The sequence below is a fragment of the Apodemus sylvaticus genome, chromosome 1 (assembly GCF_947179515.1).
Source record: "Apodemus sylvaticus chromosome 1, mApoSyl1.1, whole genome shotgun sequence".
NCBI classification, from domain to species: Eukaryota; Metazoa; Chordata; class Mammalia; order Rodentia; family Muridae; genus Apodemus; species Apodemus sylvaticus.
The window spans coordinates 79,642,013-79,664,280 of NC_067472.1; the positions used below are offsets into that span (position 1 = coordinate 79,642,013).

Genomic DNA, 22,268 nt, shown 5'->3' on the forward strand with positions numbered 1-22,268 from the left:
GCACCCTACATACCTCTCTTTTCTGAGAAAGTACCCTGTAGAGAAATAGAATGTGTATAGACAAAGGTCTGGGAGATGAGCAGCATCTGCCTGAGGAGGAGTACCTTGCTCGCTACTCTGGTTCTCTACTCTGATCTCTACTCCTGTCCCATTATGACTTCCTCTTCAGTTTTATGCTACTAACTTAAATTTATAGTGAAAGTACAATTTTTACTAAAAAAGATAGATCTTGTTCTGTGTTAGTCTCCTATAATCTTCCACTCTGATTCTTTCAAACCCTTTTGTCATTGTAATAGAAATGCCTTTGGTTTTTCTTTGAACTTTTGATTTGCTCATCACACTCTGCTTACATTTGTGCATCCATGGATTGAAAGTGGACCCTTGTATAAGATCGTCATGTATGAATCAAACTATATAGACCAGTGGTGTAGCTCAGCGGAACAGCATTTGTCCAGTGGGGTTGCTGTGAGACCAGCTGTGTTTTAACGGTGGGGGATGGGAGCAGAATGTAGATCAGGGGCTTGCTGGGATCAGGGTTAGGGATCAACTAATGTGAGCCCAGCACGTCATTTCCAGCTCTAACTCACATTCTCTGGTTTTCTTGTGTCTCTGGGTTACACAGAAACTTTTAATTATCAGGACATGCTATCTTCTTTCAAAGATTCTTTTAAGACTTAATTTTTTTTAAAAACAATTTTATGTATATGAGTGTTTTGTCTGAATGTACGTCTGAATGTGTGCATGGAGGAGGTCAGAAAAGGGTGTGGGATTCCCCAGAACTAGAGTTGTAGAAAGTTAGGAGCTGCTGTGTGGATGTGGGATTCCCCAGATGTGGTGTGGGATTCCCCAGAACTAGAGTTGTAGAAAGTTAGGAGCTGCTGTGTGGATGCTGGGGATTGAATCCAGGTCTTTGTAGCCCTCCTTCTTTAGAATGTTTAGTGAGACTGCCTTGTTGCACTTAGGTGGCGACCTTGCTCTGGCCAGGCTTGCCGGCAGGGATTGTAGTTAGTGCGTGAATCAAGGTGGTTAATAGGCATTGTGCCCACAGGTGATGGTGGGTAGCTAGGCAATTAATGCTTGCTGATTGTGAGTTTTGTCTGATGTTGTCAGGCCTGAGAGGAAAAGTGCCATTTCATTTGACTGGATACACAGTCAGGGCTGCTCTGCCAGCTCTTAGGGTTTTTACTTATTTTTACTTTACTTTTACTTATTTATTTTATATGTGTTGTTAGTTTTTAAGATATTTTTGATTGGGGCTGGAGAGATGGCTCAGTGGTTGAGAGCACTGGCTGCTCTTCCAGAGGACCCAGGTTCAGTTCCCAGCACCCACATGGTAGCTCACAACTGTCCAACTGTTTGTAATTCCTGTTTTAGAGGATCCTACACTTTTACACAGATATACAAGTAAGCAAAATACCAATGTACATGAAATAAAAATAAACTAAAAAATTTAAAAACCCTATTTCTATTTTATTTGTGTGTGACTGTTTTTCTTTCATGTATATCCACGCACTCACTTTTGTGCCTGGTGCTTATGAAGGCTCAAAAAAGGTGTCAAGATTCCCTGGAACTAGAGATGCAGATAAGCTGCCATGTGGCTGCTTGGAGTGTTAGTTTTCTCTTTCTGCTTCTCTAGCCTTCATGTTGAATGGGTATGTGAGTAGTGTAGATGCCCCTGAAGAACTGTAGAACATGATGGCCTGTATTGCTTGTACCTGTGGGGCTAGTTGGTCTCACTTTACATTTTGGAAAGGATTGCTGTCTCAAATATAGCTTAAATAAGAGCTTGAACAATGGGTCTGTGTTCTCAGAAGGTATCAGGAAGTTAGTGGCCTTGATGGCAGGGTCCATTGCCTGTGTTGGGTCACCGCAGAGTCAAGAGTATCTGTCATATAATCCCTTCAGGTGGGTTTTGAACTGTTTGTATTATATGGGGATGTTGGTATGTTTTCAAAATGGTGGCAATCTGGTCTTTGTATTAATTTCATGTATTTTTATAGACTTGTTTTGTGCTGTTTAACTTTTCCAGAGGAGCTTCTTAATAATTTTGCCCAGCAAGTAGGAGCTTGGAGATTCTGCTTATATTTTCTGTCCAGCACAAGGAATGACTATGTAATGATGTACAGCTTAACAGTTTTTGAGGTAAGTTGTTGCATCATTTTATATTTCTGAAAACCACAGTGGGTTATACACTATTGGCACCAGGTTTTCGCTGTAATGTACAAATGACTGAGAAGCAGTAAGTTGACCCACGTGACACCTCTGTTTAGTTGCTTCATGTCTGGTGACATCTTTCTAGCTGTGACCCCAAAAGCTGGTCTACTGGGTAGGTCATATGTGGTGACTTATTGTTTCCCTTTGTCATTTGAAAGACAAAGATAGCTAGACACGTTGGACGGAAAGTGGTACTTGTATTGCTACTATCTTCCGACCATGGAAATACTCTTGCTAACTCTTGTCCAAGCTTTCTCTGCTGGTAGGCATGTCACATCACCCTCTTTCCCACTGTCCTTTCTGTTATGGTCTCAGAAGTAACTGCTTTACTCATTAAACCATTTGTTCTTTATGGGAGAGGGAGTGGTATCTTTGTAATATACCTCAGGCTGGCTTTAGACTTAACCATCCTCCAGCCTCAGTCTCCCATGTGTGCTGTCATGTCTGGCTTGTTCAGGTACAGTTGAAGATTACAGTTGTTTCTATTACTATTTGGTGGCCAGATGGCCAAGAAGACATGTTGGAGACAATGATGTAATAGCAAGTTTTTATACATATAACTCATTATATTTTAAATTTTTCAGTATATCTCCCTACAGATGTGAGAGATGGGATTGTTTTGTCATAAGATTTTTTTTTCCTTTTTTTGAGACAGAGCTTTTCTCTTTAGTCCTGGCTGTCCTGGAACTTGCTCTGTAGAGCAGGCTGGCCTTAAACTCAGAGTTCTGCATGCCTCTGCCTTTTGAGTTAAAGGCATGTGCAGCTTGCCTAAGATTTTTTTGCCTAAGATTTGCCATCCAGCTTGTCCTAAGATTTTTTTTTTTAATTGGGTGTTTTATGTATTTACATTTCAAATGTTATCCCCTTTCCCAGTTTCCCTTCTGGAACCCCCCCATCCCATCCTCCCTCCCCTGCTTCCATGAGGATGCTCCCCTCCCTGCCTTTACACTCCCGCTTTCCTGTCCTGGCATTCCCCTACACTGGGGCGTCCAGCCATCACAGGGCCAATGGCCTCTTCTCTCATTGATATCTGAAACGGCCACCCTATGCTACATATGTAGCCATGGGTCCCTCCATGTGTACTCTTTGGTTGGTGATTTAGTTCCTGGGAGCTCTGGGAGGGCGTGTGTGTGTCTGCTTGGTTGATATTGCTGTTCTTCCTATGGGGTTGCAAGCCCCTTCTGACCTTTCTGTAACTCTTCCATTGGGGACCCTGTGCTCAGTCCAATGGTTGGCTTGTCTTAATATTTTATATTTTTGTTTATCTTTTTGCTAAATGTCCTAAGCTGTTAGAGGTAGGTGTGATGTGACATGTTATAGGTAATTATGGAATGAAAACCGTTTTGTGTATAGCTCATTAATTTAAAAAGTATGTATTTGCTTTTCAGAATCTAATCAATAAAATGTGGCTAGGGGTCCCATCTCAGGATAAGATGGAAATCCGTAGCTGCTTGCCCAAACTTCTCTTGGCTCACCATAAAACCTTACCTTACTTTATTCGGAACAAACTCTGCAAAGTTATTGTTGATATTGGACGCCAAGATTGGCCCATGTTCTACCATGACTTTTTCACTAACATTTTACAGGTAAGGATCTACTTGGGGGAAACTATCTTATAAATTGTTCGTAGAAGTGATTATATCTCTTGACTTGAGGAATTTTATAGTTAGTCCTTGGGGCTGCAGTAGTAAGTATTGCAGGCTGGATTCGTATATTGGCTGTCTTTATGTTCTGTAGCTTTGCGTAGTGGAGGAGGAGGGAGTGGAGGAAGAGTAAGTCTAGTTGCTTCCTTAGCTCCTGTGAAATTCTGCTCAGCAGGCCTCTGAAAGCCAGGCTGTTTCTGAGAAAGGAGGTTCCAGTGTTTCTGAATTGTCAGGAAATAATCACAAACTGTAAACAGCCATTCATAGAATTATTGTGGAATGTTTGATGCTGAGGTGTGTTTTACACAGCTTTGGGATTGAGAAACAAGACCAAACTGGTTTTAGAATAAATTTCATCATCAAATAGTTGTATATTAGTCATCTAAAGTTTCTTTTGACTCAGTTCTACTTTGATCTATTGGTAGTCAAGAATATATTGTGATAGTTGGCAGGGATTTGCAGTTTGTATTGTGGTGGCATAGATCTGGAATCGGCCTCCAGTGCTCTGCAGATTGTTTGTACCTTTCTAGGCCATTGGGAAAGGAAGTAATAAGGTGAAACTGACCATACTCCTTCCCACCCTGTAGATCCACCCTTTGTGGGTCAGCGCACCCTTTTGTAAGATTGTTCCTCAGATTTCTGAAGTCTGCCGAGCCAAATCTTTGGACACATTTTACTTAAGGCCAGATTACTGAGAAACAAGCTGAACTGGAAAGGGTGGCTAACTTTTTCTCTGATAGGGTATGGAATAAAAACGGTTGAACCATTGTAGGTTCAGTAGAAACTTAAATTTGATCTGCAGCACAAAGGTACTTATTGTCTACTAAGTCAGATGCAGAAGCTAAGTGTGTTTAGAAATTTAATTACATATTTAAATAATTGCCTTTCTGGATAAAAAAGCAATAAAAATGAAAAGTTACACATTTTCTCCAGATTTTTTTTCAAGTAAAGGATTACATGGGGCAATATAAAAAATGTCTGCTTTAGTTCTTTAGTTTATTTAGTTGATCCTCCACCCCCTTCTTTCTTGGAGGTAGAATTGTACCACTGTGCTTTTTAGCCCAGAAGTCACAGAGATCTATCTGCCTCTGCCTCTGTTTCCCAAGTGCTGGACTCAAAGGTGTGTGCCACCATACCCTACTCCATTCTTACTTGTCTGACACATTCTCATGTTTTATCCTTTACTATATTTTACGTTAACAAAACAAAACCAAAAAACCCAAAATTGTCAACAGTAAAATTTTCTCTGAAATGTTTCCTCATTGAAATATCAGGTACTAGCTGCAATTGTGTCTTGGAAACTGGAACTCCAGATATTTAATGAGTACAGATTAGAAGTAGTTTCTGTTCACTCTAAACCAGCTAGAGTAGCCAGCAGGAAAGAAGAGGCCTGAGAAAGAGCTGCAGAGGGAGTCAGCAGGCTCCAGGAAGTGAGTGCCCTTTCTTTAGAGGCTATGGGAAGGTCACGCTACCACTTTCAGTTAATTCATTGAGTTTCAGGAAGGAAGAAGTTAAAGTCAGCTTGGCTTTGGTTTGTAACACAAGCTTGGGAACTTAGAAAGGTAGAACCTGGTCCTAAGACCAACCTTGGCTAGAGGACAGGGAGTTAAAAGGCAAACAACTAGGTCCAAACTCTTAAGCTCTCAGAAGTAAGGAAGGTTCTTAAAAGCAATAGAAAGGGAGCACAGAGAGCAGAGAGCAGAACTCTGCTAGCAGTAAAGATAGCACAAATCGATGTACATTATTATCACATTATCACTATTATGTAAATTATTGTATTACTGTCATACGTATCACCATGGTGTCCTTGACAAGGGGAATGCTGTGAAAAGTGCACTGTTAGATGACTATCATAGAGTATGCTTCCATACACCTGCATGGTAGATAGAGCCTACGCTGTACCTAGGCTGTATGGTGTAGCCTGTTGGTCCTTGACTACCGACTTTGTACCAGTATCACCACACTGAATACTACAAGCAGTTACCATACTATGTTGTTATATGTCTTAACTATATCTAAACATGGAGAAAATACAGGAAACCTACTAGAAGATAGGAATTTTTCATGTCTAGTGTAATCATAAAAGACCACTAGGTTTTTTAAGGGTACATGTGGTTCATCTATGACAGAATTGTCTGTTATTTAGTATATGAGTATCTTTGCAAATAACCAAAACTTGGTTGGGAATTTAGATTTGAACAAAATTTGTCCTGTTTGTATAAAGACAGGGTTGTTCCCAGCTGCTTTTTAAGTTCCTGCTGGTAGAATTTGAGAACTTGAGAATAAAATTTGAATGGTTAATAAAGCAAAGTTTCATAAATGATCCTTTGAATTCTTTTTCAAAAGTGTTGCTTGAAGTAGTCTGTTCATATGAGGTTCAATATTTCACAGTTGAGTTTTACTAATCCACTTTGTAACTCATTAGTTCTATTCTGCTCAGAATTTGCTTTTTCCTGTCAGTTGATCCAGTCCCCTGTGACAACCCCCCTTGGGCTGATCATGTTGAAGACAACTTCGGAAGAGCTAGCTTGTCCACGTGAGGACCTCAGTGTGGCTCGGAAGGAGGAGTTACGGAAGCTGCTGCTGGACCAGGTGCAGACAGTGCTTGGGCTCTTGACAGGTGAGTGAGTGCTTTGGTGGTGCCTGGAGCCAGGCCCACTGCAGATGTACAGAGCTCAGGTCTTCTGGGTATTATTGACTGACTCAGTATAAACGTGGGAAGAACTTAGTTGTGGCTTCCTAGCGCTCAGGGCCACAGTCTAGTGCATGGTAAAACCTCAGAGGACATTTGTAACTTAATTTTCTAAGTCTTTTCTTAATTGGTCCTTACTCTATGACTAATGAGGTACATATTATATAGGCCAGGTTGTAGGAATGTGATTCACATGCTGATAGTGTAATTTAAGTAGGTAAGTGGCAAACTCCTTATTTAACGTAATTTGAATTTAAGATTAGAAGTGGGAGTAGCAGGATGAAAAAAATTCCTCTGTAGAACAGTGAGACAAGTTGTGGTGTTACCCCTGTGCCCTGGTTGTAGTAGTATGTGGCATTTCATCCCAGCTATCTGATCAGAGTCTGACAGTGTGCAAGGGGAAGGAGGAGAGAAAGCCTATCACACAGTGAGGCAGGACACTAGCAAGAACATTCCCAACGACTGGCATGTGTTGTAGGGAGTATTTAATCCCTACTCCATGTCTCTACTCCGCCTTTGATCATTTGGTTTCTGGATAAAAGACACAGAACTTTTTATTATTTACAGTAAGCTTTAAACAACATAAGAGCTGGGTAGAGATCTACCCTCACTGTTATTCGAATTTACTTTTTTATTGATAACCCTGAGTTAGTATTGTGTATTATTATCTGGACTTCTCTTAATTCCAGTTGGCCAGACCTCAGGGCCATGTTTTCTTGACTCCTTGACCCATGGTGTCTTTTTTCTTCCTCCACCTTTTTCTATCTCTCGGTTCTCTCAACCCAGCCTTCGTTTCTTCTGCTCAGCTACCAGACCCTTGAGGTGCCTGGAAGTCACTGCTTCTTGAGTCTGCAGTGGAAGGCTTTGCATGTTGTGCCTTTTCTGTTTGGATATTCAGGAGCTTTTTTTCTCCTTTTGTATGTCTGTTTTAGGGATTGCCATGTAGTGGGTCCTTTAAAAACTGATTAAAAGAATGGTTTCTGGTTGTGAACTTGTTGTGTGCCGCACATACCCCTGCTCTCCCGTTCCTTCTCTTAATCCCAGGTGGAAACTCAAGTCTCAGAGCATCTTTTCATCCAACGCACACTGAACTGATGTCAACTGGACATCAAGTTTCCAGTCGGACATATCTTGTGCACTTGCCCTGCATTTTATGCCTGTAAACATATACAACATTCTGAGAACAGGTCTAAGACAGGTGCTGTACATGTCCACTTCAAACTGTGGCAGTTCAGGGGCTTCAATGCTTTTGAAAGTCTTGCTGCCACCATTAATTCCAAAACATTTTTCATCACCTCATAAAGCAGCCTTGAGTTCACAAGAGGTCACAGTTCTTCTCTCCTCCAGTCCCTGGCAACTACTAATCTTCTTTTTGTCCATAGGGATTTATCTGTTTTGAACTATTCATAGTGTTATTATCATATCATATATCATATCATGTCATGTATCATATCATGTTATATATGACTTTCTTCACTTAACAGGATTCTCTAGGTTTATCCATCCTCCAAGTGTTTGGAGGGGACAGTTTTTTTGTTTTTCTGCTTTTAGACAAAGCCTCACTTTGTAGCTCTGTCCTGGATGGAATTCACTGTGTAGACTAGGATGATTTCAAAGTCAGAGACCCACATTCCATTTGCCTCCTAAGTCTTGGGATTAAAGGCGTGTACCAGCATATCTGCCCTTAGGGAGAATTTTTATGAGGGTCTGTGCTGTTGTGTCCCAGGCTCTGGCAGGGTGCACAAGGGATCAAAACAAGTTCTGTGTTTTGGGAGTTGTAATAGCCGTACCATGTGGAGGTAAGCTGTTAGGAAGACTGCCTGGGACTTAGGACAGCTGAGTGGAAATGGAAAGAACAGACAGGTAGCAGTCAGTGGAAAGGGAAGGCTGAGATTTAGAAGAAGGGAGCAGAGTGGCAGTGAGGAAGGAGGGTGGTGTGTATTGAAGACACAGCAGATGGATGGGCCAATGTTGCAGAAGACTGGATCAGGTATGGCTAAGAAATGGTATATAAAGGTCAGGTGCCAAGATCTGTGGGCTGTGCTGCTTACCTAGTGTCTTAGTTAGGGTTTCATTGCTGTGAACCACAGGACAGAGTAGGTTGTTTTGAGATTTTGTTTGCCAGAAACCCCCCCCCCCAAAAAAAAACAGTCAGGCCTATCATAGCAATACCCCAGTCCTTGGTACTAACTTATGCATTAGTTAGGGTTTTACTGCTATGCAGAGACACGTGTCCAAGGTGACTCTTAAAAACGGACAGCATTTAATTGGGGTTGGCATTCAGGTTCAGAGGTTCAGTCCATTATCATGCCAGGAACCATGGCAGTGTGTAGGCAGATATGGTGCTGAAGAAGGAGCTGAGAGTTTTACATCTTTTTTAAAAATTTTTTTTATTTTTGGATTTGGATTTTTGGAGACGGGGGGTTTCTCTGTGTAGCCCTGGCTGTCCTGGAACTCACTCTGTAGACCAGGCTGGCCTTGGAACTCAGAAATCCACCTGTCTCTGCTTCCCAGAGTGCTGGGATTACAGGCGTGCGCCACCAACGCCTGGCTGAGAGTTTTACATCTTGATCCAAGGCAGCAAGGAGGAGACTGACTTCCACACTAGGCAGAGCTTGAGCATAGGAGACCTGAAAGCCTGTCCCTACAGTGACACTTTCTCCAACAAGGTAACACTTACTCTAACAAGGCCATACCTCCTAATAGTACCACTTTGCCATGGGCCAAGTATTCAAACACATGTGCCTATTCAAACCACCACACCCAGTAAGGAAGGTATTGAGATCATTGGTAGATTTATTTGCAGGGGTAAAGAGCTGAGTTTGGGGTGTGTAAGTGATTTGACCCAGGAAGCATTTGACTATACTGATCTGTGACTGGATTCCTTACCTGCTTTCATGTAACAGTTGAGCCAAATGTAGAGTCAAATGAGTTTTGGACTGGGAGAAATTTGGTTGAAGCCACAACAGTAGACAGTTTCTCAGGTAGAGAGAATAAAATAGGAGAAGGTCAGTGAGGGAAGTAGAGGAATGACAAACATTCTAAATGATGGATAGACAGGGCGGCAGTAACAATGTATGACAGAAGCTCAGAATCAGAGAAAAACAGAGAATGACACAGCGTGCCAGAGACGTAAGTGGTTGGGTAGTGTCCTAGAACACCGAGATGTCCAGGGAGGATAGGTGTGAAAGTGACCCTTGGTAGACATGGTGATCATGAGCAAGATTGGAGAGAGAAAGAGTGAGGAGAAGACTCCCTGCAAGGTCCAGATGGAGCACAGCCATGCTGCACTGGGACAGAACTGCAGAACAGAGCTGGAGACATGGTTGAGTGGTTAAAGTACTTGGTGCACAAATAAGGAGTTCAGATCCCCAGGACTCACCCAAATGCTGGCTGGGTGGAGGGCCCCACCTGTAATTTTAGCCTCTGCTCCCAGAGCAAGTTCCCTAGGGATACCAGGAAAGAGACCCTGCCTCAAAAGAAGAAGGTAGAAGAGCAATCCAGAAGTCTCAGCATCAGTCTTGGGCCTTCACATGCACATGCTCATATACACATGTGAACATGGACACCACAAACAGAATATTGATGTTTGTGGTATCAGGTTTTTTAATTTTGTTTTTTGTATGTTGGACTTAGTATCTCTCTAATTGTTTCTTCTTTTTTGGTAGGTATCTTGGAAACTGTCTGGGACAAACACAGTGTTACTGCTGCCACCCCACCACCATCCCCAACATCAGGAGAAAGTGGTATGGTCTGCTGCCCCCTATGGTATTTCTGGCTAAATGCAGTTAGGGTCTCAGCTGGGAATTGCAATAGCTAATCTACCTAGGATGCCGATGTTCATTCTTCCAAGTTTTTTTCGGGCCTTTCTGCTTATGTTTTCTGAGGAGCTAGTTTTTTACTGTTTTCTTCTGAATATTTGTACTTTATAATACAATATTTTGAACAGCACATTTTGCTTCTTGCTTCTCTGTCATGAAGATGACACTTTAGATCTTGTGCTATTCACTTCTGTTCTGCCAATTTATTATTAAGACTTTTTACACGTACTTATTTTGTGCACAATGCCTGTGTAGAGGCCAGAGGACAGCTTTCAGAAGCTGGGACAGCTATCAGAAGTTGGCTCAGGTTGCCAAGCTTTGTGCAAAGGCCTGATGGGCTATCTTGCCTGCCCCTGCCAGTTTGTAATTGCTGACCCTTCTGCTTTGTTATATTTTTGTTCCCTGGCTGTTTTGTTTGTTCTGAGTTTGTTATAAGTTGGGACTTGGGATGACATAGGGAGAGAAAGCTGTCTTTTCTTTTGACTGGGACAAAGGTCATATTGCCAGGGCAAATTGAGGACCAGTGTGCAGTAGTGTTGAGTTTACATTATTCATGTAAATAATTGAGGATGTATGAGGAATTCAATGAAGTCTCTCTAAACAGTGGGTAAGTTTACACCAGATGGCTACAGACACATTCCAGGTGGAGCACAGCCTGGAGCTTGCACATTTCTTTCTGTCCTATAAAAGCTGGTATAATAAGAGATATATTTCCATTTCCCCACACCCTTAAAGAAGTGGGATGTTGAATTAAACCTCTAAGCCCTTGGCTGTTCATATAGTTTGTTGACTTGTGTTGTCTTGGTTAGGGTTTTACTGTTGTGAACAGACAGACATCACGACTAAGGCAAGTCTTATAAAGGACGACATTTACTTGGGGCTGGCTCACAGGTTCAGAGGTTCAATCCATTATCATTAGGATGGGAGCATGGCATTGTCCAGGCAGATGTGGGGCTGGAGGATCTGAGAGCTCCACTTTTTATTCCGAAGGCAACTAAGAGAAGATTGACTTCTAGGCAGCTAGAACAAGGGTCTTAAAGCCCACACCCACAATGACACACCTATTCCAACAACGCTACACCTCCTAAGAGTGCCACGCTCTGGGCCAAGCATATACAAACCATCGAAACATGGGACTTGGGATTTTTGTAGATGTCCTGTAGAACTGAGAACACTCTGTGGTTTGGGTTTAGGGCTACTCATAGAACACTACATAGATCACACTCAGATTAAAAACCATTAGTCATTTTTCATAGCACTTAGACATAGAATTCTAGAGCATACATCAAGCCTTCAGTAATGTGTGAACTTTGTGCTTAGTGGCAATCTTCAGGTATTGTCAGTGGCTCAGCAGATACACATTTTGTAGTATTTGAATCAGTAAGAAGAAATTTTGCAGATGTCAAGAGAAGTGAAGTTTTGTAGCAATACTTAAATTTAAAAGTTTAAGCTATCAGTATAGGTAATGAACTTCCTTATGCTCCGCAGCCTATAGCACTTGAATGGTCAGTGTATGTGTGGTCTTGTTCACTGGTATGTGTGTGCCATGTTGCATATGTGCAGGTTAGAGGATGACTTCACTTTCCACCTTACTCAGCGCATGCTCTCTTTTTCTGTGCTGCAGTGCTCTTGTCACACTAACTGGCCCCTGCGCTTCTAGGTGATTCTCGGGTCTCTTGACTCCGAGCGTGCCATAGGAGTGCTGGCATTACAGATATGTATACTGCATTTGGCTTTTATGTGGTTTCTGGCAATTACTCTGAGGTTGTTAGGGTTCCATGGATAATTCTTCTACCAACTAATCTATTTCCTTAACTTTCAGTTTTTGTTTTGCTTTTTTTTTTTTTTTTTTTTTTTTTTGATTAACTGTGCCTGCTTTGTCTCATCAATCCAGAAGACAACTTTGTTGGTTCTCTCCTTCTGCCATATGGATCCTGGGTATTGAACTTAGATTGTCAATAAATATCCTTAGGCTTGACAGGAAGGACATTGACTTTCTGAGACATTGCATCCCCACTCTGTCTGTATGTCTGTGTGTCTGCCTCTGACTCAGTCTCTGTGTTTAATTCCCTTTGAAGCCTATTATCTCATTCTTCCTTTCCCAAAACAGACATTAGCTGTATATAATGTGTGGCCTCTTTGTGAGAACTGACTGATGTCCAGATATTTACTGTGTAAATAGTGTAGTCGTGTTGTACTCTGATGTTGTCTGCCCTGCACCTTTAAGACACTAACTTCTGCATGGTTGTTGTATAAGGTGCATGTCCTCAGTATTTTGTTTGTCTTCTGGCTTCACTGAGGAGCCTAGATTGCTTCCAGCTGCCCCTATACAAGAGCCTCTGTCTCCCATAGAGTCGTGTGAGACTTGCTTTGAAATATGCTATGGATTCCAGAGGTCTAGATTCTGTGGCAGAGCTATGTGAATGTTCCTCTTCTTCTCTTGCCACATGTGACATTTGCCAATAGTGCTAGTTTTCTTTGCTGCTTGTTAGATTGCATTTTCTAATGCCCAAGCTTGACATATTTTCATAAGCTAGCTGATCTTTTGCATTTCTTTAGAAATTGTTTCTTTATACACACCACCCATTTGCAAATGTAGTAGTGGGCAACAGTTCTTAATGTTTGAAATTTTAGTTCTTTTTGGTGTTAGGAATTGTAGCTGACTTCTGATAGTCCATTGTCTTCCTGGCTACATCCTTGATGATGATATGTTGTTCAACTCATTGTTTTTTGTTTTTTTTGTTTTTTTTTTTTTTTTGGTAAGGGTTTGTTTTTTGATTGTTTTAATAAATCTTTCTTACTGTGGTCAGATTTTCATGTCCCATATTGTTTTTCTTAGGAAGATTTGTCTTTGGTTTAAACCTGTAACTCCTTGGTCTGTAATTTTAGATTTGGTGTTTTAGTATTATCTTTAGTTGATAGTGAATAGAAAGCATATTGGTTTTAGGTTTTGCTTTTATGGTGACTGAAGTGTTTCGGGAAAAGGTGAGTTCATTGCGGTGTTTGAAGAGGTTTGGTACGGGGTGTTGTAAAAGCATGTTTTGAATTTCCAGGTGATTTACTGAGTAACCTGTTGCAGAGTCCTAGTTCAGCCAAACTGCTGCACCAGCCCATCCCCGTCCTGGATGTGGAGAGTGAGTATGTCTGTTCCCTGGCCCTGGAGTGCCTGGCCCACCTCTTCAGTTGGATTCCTCTGTCTGCCAGCATCACCCCATCCCTCCTCACCACTATCTTCCACTTTGCTCGATTTGGCTGTGATACTCGGGCCAGAAAGATGGCATCAGTGAATGGCAGCAGCCAGAACTGTGTTTTGGGTCAGGAGCGTGGCCGACTTGGGGTCTTGGCCATGTCCTGCATCAATGAACTCATGTCCAAGAACTGTGTGCCTATGGAATTTGAGGAATACTTATTGCGAATGTTTCAACAAACCTTCTACCTCCTGCAAAAAATCACCAAGGATAACAATGCCCACACGGTGAAGAGCAGGCTAGAGGAACTCGATGAGAGGTAATGAGAACAGGCGGGAGTCATGCCTGGGAAAGGGCTTGGCTGCTTGTCCACCATGACACCATGTCATGTGGTGTCTGTAATCTCCTTTGGTTTCAGACTATGGGGCTACCGATAAAGATAGAAAGGTAGGTGTTCCAGAATGTTCAGACTGAACTAGAAGGGCTTGGGTGGTTAAGGAAGTCAACAGAGTGAAAAGTGCTGGTGTAGTGTGTAGGCCTGTTGTCCCCATCCATCTTCCTCCTGTCCTGTCCATGCTCTGTCCCTCTTCCTCACTGTCTGCCTACAGGTCTCATGTGTGCAGGAAGTGAGAGTGCGGCTTTTTCATAGGTAAGAACAGAAGTGGTCTGCAGAGGTACAGGGTCACATTACCCTTCTCTTTGCTACCGTTGTTTGGTTTTCACTATCCGACTTGTCCTGTGTGGGTATCTTGCAGAGTATAGAACTGCTCTTAGTATTTAGAGTTTCACATAAATAATAGCTGTTGATCCAAGATAGGTAGGTATGGTTTAGAGGCATATACCTGAATTGCATTGCTAGGTTACTGCCCTCTTGACCTGAAATTCCCAAGGTGCATTTTTCTTGAGTACAAAAGATGACCTTAGTGAAGTAAATAATCTAAGTCAAGGTTTCTTGGTTACCACTGCAGATGATATCATCTGTTTTTCTTACAGCTTTCTGACTCTCCGTTCTATCTGCAGTGGTACTAGGGCCTTGTGTCTGCTAGGCAAATCTTCCTGCCACATATAACATAGAATGTGCTCATGCAGCATAGAAGTGAGGCCACAGCATCTTCTTAGTGCTATATCAACATAGTGCTACTGCTATATAAAGATGAAGGGCGACTGGTAGTTTGTGTTTCTAACAATCATATAGGCTCTTGAAGCTTCAAAGCATTTGCAGTGTATTTAGTTGTACATAGTTACAGACTTCCTAGTGCAACCTGATTGTTATTAAGTGATAAGTGAGCTTAGTTTTTTACTTTGTTTAGAATAATTGTGGTAGGCTATAAAGTCAACTGCCCCAAGTCAAGATAGTTTTGTTGTTTTAAAGTAGGGAGTTTTAAATTTTTCTGGTTAAAAATTGAGAGGAATTGATTTGATTCATTGTAAGTAAGCTTTTTGTAACATTTATTTTTTTATAATCACAAAAGCACTCATAATCCAATAGGATCTTTTTTTTTTTTTTTTTTTTTTTTTTTTTTAAAAGACAGGGTTTCTCTGTATAGCCCTGGCTGTCCTGGAACTCACTCTGTAGACCAGGCTGGCCTCAAACTCAGAAATTCGCCTGCCTCTGCCTCCCAGAGTGCTAGGATTACAGGTGTATGCCACCACTGCCCGGCTTAGGATCTTTTCTTAATAAAATTTTTGTTTGTTACGTTTATCTTGTGGTTGAGTGTAAGCACATTCTGTGTTATGTGTGTAGAAATCAGAATTGCTAGAATTGGTTTTCTTTTCCACCATGTGGGCCCCTGGGATCAAATTTGGATCGATCATTAGGTTTGCTATTAAGTGTCTTTACCTGAGCTGTCTTTCCACCACCCAGTAGGATTCCCCGTTATTATTTAGTACTACCTTTCTGTATGAATTTGAATGTCTCACAATTCACACAATTTCATATCCTTTCTAGTGTTGCTAAAGAAAGGCCATCTTGTCTTCGTATGTTAATAAAAATGTATAGAACTACTTTTACCAGCTGGGTTGTTTTGACTTGTCCTGGATCTGAAGTGAAAGCTGAGAGGTGCCTGGAAGCAGAAAGGTGACAGAAACCAGTGTGTGCTTGCTTCCTAGCTCTTGGTCCCTAACTAATTCTAAACCATTAGTTGGTGGTCCGATGTTTAGGAGCTGCTTAACCAGGTCCTTGGCTTTTCTCTTCCTCCTGCCCTTGTCTAACTTTGTTCATTAGCATCTGTACCAGGAGGGTGGGCAAGGGGAAGAGTGAGGGGCAGGCGCACCCCTAGTGTCAGCTGTGCAGAAGCCTAGTTCTTGTCTGGGTGTGGTCCCTTTCTTTTTGGACAAGGTCTCAGTACCCCTCTTTAGCCTGGAATTTACTGTGTAGCTCAGCCTGGCCTTGAACTCGCGGCATCTCTCCTAACCTAGCTTTACTGGGTTGCTAGGATTAACAGCATGAGTCCCCATATATAGCTTGCATTTTTAAATTTGGGTTGAAGAGTAAAGTAAACTTGAGGTTCACTGGGTACTTTTCTTTTATGGTTAACAAGTGTGACTTCCTTAAGATCAGTGGGCACGCTGACTGTTGCCCTGAAAATCCATGTAAAACCATGGAGCAGTGCATATGCTGAGTAAGAAAGGAGGCCTCGCTGCCCCCTAGGAGTCCCTGAAGGTCTCAGAGAGAAGGTGCTTTGTACTTCGCTTTCTCAAGATCAGTTTTAGTGCTTAGCCTGTGGCTTACATTGTAACCCTCTGCACTGGGGAGGGAGAGGGAGGAGAGCCAGGCGATGGTTTGAAGCTAGCCTGGACTACGTAGTTCCAGGCCACCTAGAGCTGCATAGCAGGACCCTGTCTTTTTTTTTTTTTTTGGTTTTTTGAGACAGGGTTTCTCTGTGTAGCTCCCGGCTGTCCTGGAACTCACTCTGTAGACCAGGCTGGCTTTGAACTCCGCCTGCCTCTGCCTCCCAAGTGCTGGGACTAAAGGCATGCACCACTATCGCCCAGCAGGACCCTGTCTTAAAAAACAAAAAACTCCAACGAGATGATTTACTATTTAATGTCTTACTCTATGAGCCAGACACCTAGAGGCCAGGCAGGAGGACTGGCTTCACCAGGGAGCAGGTCCCAGGATCAGCAGGAGACCTTGGGTCTTCTGAAAGGTGTTGTCTTTTTCCCTTTTGCTATTTCATATATCTCTGCTTTTTGCAGTTAATGATTTCAGAATTGCTTTTACACGTGAGTTAATATTCAACGAAAACCTAGTATGTCTAGATGTTTTTGGTCTCTGAAATGGGAAGGCATATCCAACTCACTCTCTAATCACTTTTGGTATTGGGGCTTAAAATGCCAGTTTCTGAAACATACTGTGTGTTTAATAACAGAAACCTCTTACCTTGTAACTGTGACTGACTGACTCAGCTGTGAAGTGACTTTGGGATTATGGGTGAACTGAGGTGCTACTCCACAGTACACAGGAAGGGCACTGCTCAGGGAGTAAGTGATAGAATCCTCTGCCGGGAGGTGGCTGAGGGATCTCGGTGGTCACTTTACTCTTGGAACCTCACCTACACAATGGAAGCTTGAGACTCATTTCCTCTTTACAGCCTAATCTTCCCTTGGACACTAGATGTGCAGTTCATTAGTTCTGGGTGTCAGAGGGGAGGAGAGAAACTGGATTATGAGCCTCACTGTTTATATAGATGCTGTCCCCTCTGGATAGCCTTGTTCTGTCACTGCCTAGTGCACTTTATCAGCCCCCAAGCAAAGACCTGATTTTCTAGGTTTGCCAGATTTGAAGATAACTCTGATCTCCCCAGCACCTTTTAGCAGCAACTCTTCTCTTAAGTGGGGCCTAACACTAATGCATAAGAACTTGAGTTTGTCACAAGCAGGGGCACAGAGTGTCTGAGGATTAAAGCTGCTTTTCTGCTGTGTTTCAGGTGATAATGGAATGAAGGGTTGCCTGTCTCGTAGGTAATTGTTGCAGGCCTTTGTGTTTTTAACTAGAAATGTATTGTATGTTTGTATAGTTCTGCACTGAGAAAGAGTTTGATTGAATTTAACTTTTCTTCTAAAAAGGTGTCTGTATTTCTTCGGTCACTCTGTCTTCTTGTCTTGTGTAGCTACGTTGAGAAGTTTACTGACTTTCTGCGGCTCTTTGTGAGTGTTCACCTAAGAAGAATCGAGTCCTATTCCCAGTTCCCTGTGGTGGAGTTCTTGACCCTTCTGTTCAAGTACACATTCCATCAGGTAAAGCACCCAAACTGGCCTTCCTTTCCTAAACAGGGCTTCCTTCTTATTTCTAGGAGAAAGAACCCCTTTCACCTAGCATTTATAATAGACTTTACTATAGGAAGAGTAATACATTAGTCTTTTGTAAGTGCCCTGTATTGTTGCTCTTGCTGTTTTTCTGTATAATCTCTATTTTATAGGTAAAAAGACTGAGGTGCAGAGAACCAGGTCCTCGGGGACATGGGCTCTGTGTGGAGCCAGGCTTGAAGTCTGTAGTCCCATCGCATTGCTGTACTAGATAAACAGGATAGAGGAAAAGTTTGAGTTTAGGGCCTTTAAAATATTATTTTGTTTTTTGAGTTTTTAATATAATTACTTCATTTTCCCCTTCCTTTTCTTTCCTTCAAACCCTTCCATATACCATTGCTTGTTCTCTTTCAAACTCTGGGCCCTTGTACCCTCCAGTTAATTGTTGTTGTGTGATTGTGGTTGTTGGTATGTGTGTGCATGTTCCTAAATACATAAAGAGCTTTCTTTGTGTTATGCAGCTGCTACTAAAGTTCTCTAAAAGACTACAGTAAAGTACTCACAAGTTAACTTTGAGTGACACCCAATTTTGTCCCCATTTATCAAAGGTTCTTTGAGTTCCTTTTAGATTTTAGGAGTAAGATATATAACCTGCATAGCCCAGAATGGCCTTGTTTGTGGTAATCCTTTCGGCCTCAGCCTCCTTGAGGACGATGAGTTTAGTTATTTAGCTGTTCTGCCAAATGCTTGTCTTTACTTATTTTGCATTCCAGTTACCCACTACTATATAAACACACACAGGGTTCTAAAATGCTTTGTTAAGGTATAATTTTACATGCCATGGAATCCTCTCACTGTCTGAAGATCTCAGTGAATTGAGTATTTTGTGGCCATCACTGCAGTCTGCTTTTAATACTCCTTTTGCCTGTTTGTGTGTGTTTTTAAAACAGACTTCTCATTAAAGAGGGCAAATGTCTTACTTTTACATGGTGGAGACACTATGACCAAGACTTTTAAAAGAAATAATTTAATGGGGGCTTACTTAAAGTATCAGAGATTCTTGATCATATTAGGGAACATGCTGGCAGGTGGGTAGGCATGGCACTGGAGAAATAACTGAGAGCTTACATCTGATTCACAAATTGTCGGCAGAGAGAGAGAGAGAGAGAGAGAGAGCCTGATGTGGGCTTTTGAAACCTAAAGGCCACCTTCAGTGACACACCTTCTCCAAAAAAGCCACTCTTCCTAACCTTCCTAAACAGTCCACCCACTAGGAAACAAATATTCAAATATATGAGCCTATAGGGGCCATTCTCATTTAAAGCACCACAGCACACACAACAACAACAACAACAACAACAACAACAACAACAACAAATCACATCAGCCATACATGCACAGTTTGAATTTTCCCCAAATGAGTATAGCCCCCATGTTAAGAATGTACTCTCTGCCCGTGTGCTTCCCTTCCCCACTCCTCTCCTGCCTTTCTTTAGCAATAACCCCAGCTCTATCTTAACACTACAGGCTGATCTTGCCTATTCTAGAGTCTCTCTGTAGGAAAGCATGTGATGGTCTGGCTTTTTTGCTTGACATTGTGCTTGAGGTATAAATGTTGCATGCAGTGCTTTGTTCATAATCATCGTTTACTACTAGATGGGAATCCATTCTGCTGATTTGGGCCTTTTTGGTTTTGGGGAACCATGAATCACAGACTAAACAGTCCTTTTTGTTTTGTTTTGACTTGATATGGAGCTAAGTATGACCCTGAGTTCTTGAGCCCCCTCTGCCACCTTTCAAGTGCTGATACTACAGCTGTGTACCACCATCCCCATCCTTTGTTTGCGAGATTAGGTTTTTTCTACATATATCAGAATGGCCTTGAATTTGTGGTAATCCTGTTTCAGTGTCTCTGGGATTGTGATTATAGTTAAGCACCAGTCCATCTGATATAATCTTGAACATATTTTTGATGTGGTCAGGCAGCTCTTCCTATTAGTACATCCCTGGGATGGCACTGCTGGGTGAGTGAAGGATGATGACTTTAAAAAAAAAAGTTTTCCAGTTGCAAGGGTCCAGGCTGGGAGTGCTGTGTGTGTGTGTGTGTGTGTGTGTGCGCGTGTGTGTGCGTGCGTGAAAAAAAGCAAATTTATGTTTGATCTGAAAAACGAGTCTTTCTCAAAGAGGGTCAGGTGTCTTAACTGGAATACCTATAAGTGACAGTGAACTAAGCCATTCCTGGGAGCAGACAGTGGACAAGGTCATAGAAGAGGACCCAAGTTGAGGAAGTGTCAGGGTAGTGGGGATAGTACATGCAGAGCAAGAAGAGAAACATCCTGTATGCACCAGGCCACTCAGTGGGCTGAGGCTAGAGGACCCAATGAAGAGATTGTAGGAGGTGAGGATGGAGGAAGAGCGCAGCTTCTGTGATGGGAAAGTTTTGAGACAGATTCAGAGATGTCTTAAGAGCATTTAAAAAAATTGAATGGGTGTCAGTTAGAGACTATAGCTTAACTGGAGCAGAAAGAAGGATAAAGAGCTAGTGTTGAGGTAAGAAAATAGGGCTTATATGGGAAAAAGGAACAATAATGTCTTAAAACTCACTTGGATGCAGTTCTGTGTGTAAGCTCTGGTTATTTCTGTTCGAGACAGGGTTTCTCTGTGAAGCTCTAGTTGTCCTGGAACTCACTCTGTAGACCAGGCTGGCCTCGAACTCAGAAATCCGACTGCCTCTGCCTCTGCCTCTGCCTCCCAAGTGCTGGGATTAAAGGTGTGCACCACCACCATCACCCGCAGCGGCAGCATAACTCATTTTTATTTCTGTGGCTTTCAATGGTCTCATCTCAGGAGATGGACTGTGAACTACAGTGGAGATAACACATCTCCAGTGTGTATCTCTCAGACTTGTCTGTGTTTTCTATTGAACTGGTGGTGATAGAGCTGAGCGTTAACTTTTCCGGGGAGATGGGAACAAATGTCTCTTTACCCTAGACAAGGCCCAATAACAGACCAAATTATAATTTTACCAAAGTCAGTTAGTTGAACTGCCAAGGACCAGCCTCAGCTTGGAGAGGGGTTCTGAGGAAGGGGTATTTGGGAGCTGTGAAAGAAGGGCTTGAAGTCAGTCATGGGGTACAAACTGACAGTCCTGTGCTGTGCTTGAGATAGCTTTCTAGAGATTTCCAGACAGTTCATCTCTCACAGACACCCCCCACCCCAAGTCTTTTATTCAATCTAATTCAATCTTCAACCTCAGGATTTTGATTATCCTACCAATCAGGATTTTTTACCTTAGCCCCTTGACTCCTAGGAAAAGACAGCAAGCACATTTTTCTTAATATTGCAAATGAATTTGGTGATCTGCCTGCCTTTGTAAGCTTGCTGGTTTGATCTGCTCTTAGATCACTGCTCCCACCACACCTGGGCCTAATTTCACTGTCCCGGGCTGACTTGAACTCAGGAATCTTCCTGCCTTTGTATCTTTCTGACAAGCTGGCTCATAGTGCAGCTGCTTCTGTTCTATTGGTCCATGAAGCCTGCCTCTCATATAATTTGTATTGCATTTTTATATTTTGCATAGTTGAGAAATCCTGTTTATATATTTTTGAATTCATGTTTTCAGAGTTCTTTCCCACAGCCTTAAGGGCTGTCCTGAAGGTCACATTTCTACATATATATATATACACACACACCCTTGCCTCCTGGACGATTATCACAGAATCATTAACCTTGGCAGAGAGAAGATTCCCCAATAACCTTGGCAGGGAGAATATTTCCCAAAGGAAGAACATGAAGTGTTTTATATACATTTACATTTACATATATTTATACAAACAAACCATATACCTAGCAACTGTCAATACTCACGGATGACCCTCAGGCAGCTATATCACTATAAACTCCTACCCCATTATGGATAGTGACCACATGGAAGCTGTATCATAGGGCCCCTTTTCAGTTAGTATAGTCTAGCATATCCCAAGATCATTTGCAATTGTTGGGGGAAGAGGGGACTAATATGTATGTAGACTCCTAGGTGAGAGTCGTGGACTTTTCCCCTCCAACTGCTTAGGAATGTCTATAGCTCCGTTTTGCTTTATATAGATCTGGCTGTCACTATATTCTGCTTGTTAGTAGCTATGGTTACTGTTTTAGTTAGCCTTCTGCTGCTGTAATAAACACATGACTATAACACAGAAAGGAAAGGTTATATTTGTTTTGTAGGTTATAGTCCACTGAAGGAAAACCAAGGCAGGAACTCAACATGAACCTTGAGCCAAAACCCCAGAGGAATGCTGCTTATTGGTTTGTTCAGTTTTCTTTCTTTTCTTTTCTTCCTTCCTTTCCTTTCCTTTTCCTTTTCCTTTTCCTTTTCCTTTTCCTTTTCCTTTTCCTTTTCCTTCTTCCTTTTCCTTTTCCTTTTCCTTTTCCTTTTTTCCTTTTCCTTTTCCTTTTCTTTTCC

At 42.0% G+C, this 22,268-nt stretch overlaps 1 protein-coding gene across 4 annotated transcripts in view; it reads left to right on the top strand.

The window, feature by feature from the left end:
- Positions 1 to 22,268, top strand: part of Xpo6 (exportin 6) — an 88,157-nt gene that overhangs the window by 23,851 nt on the left and 42,038 nt on the right. For 3 of the 4 annotated variants that reach the window (XR_007980303.1, XM_052199625.1, XM_052199617.1), the window contains exons 3-8: positions 2,030 to 2,142; positions 3,603 to 3,800; positions 6,318 to 6,477; positions 10,218 to 10,295; positions 13,424 to 13,877; positions 17,671 to 17,797. Coding sequence is in view for 3 of the 4 variants with exons in the window: in XM_052199625.1 (XP_052055585.1) it covers positions 2,030 to 2,142; positions 3,603 to 3,800; positions 6,318 to 6,477; positions 10,218 to 10,295; positions 13,424 to 13,877; positions 17,671 to 17,797 (1,130 nt within the window). In the remaining variant the exon portion in view is untranslated. The remainder of the gene's footprint in view (positions 1 to 2,029; positions 2,143 to 3,602; positions 3,801 to 6,317; positions 6,478 to 10,217; positions 10,296 to 13,423; positions 13,878 to 17,670; positions 17,798 to 22,268) is intronic. The other variant, XM_052199638.1, reaches the window with a different exon arrangement.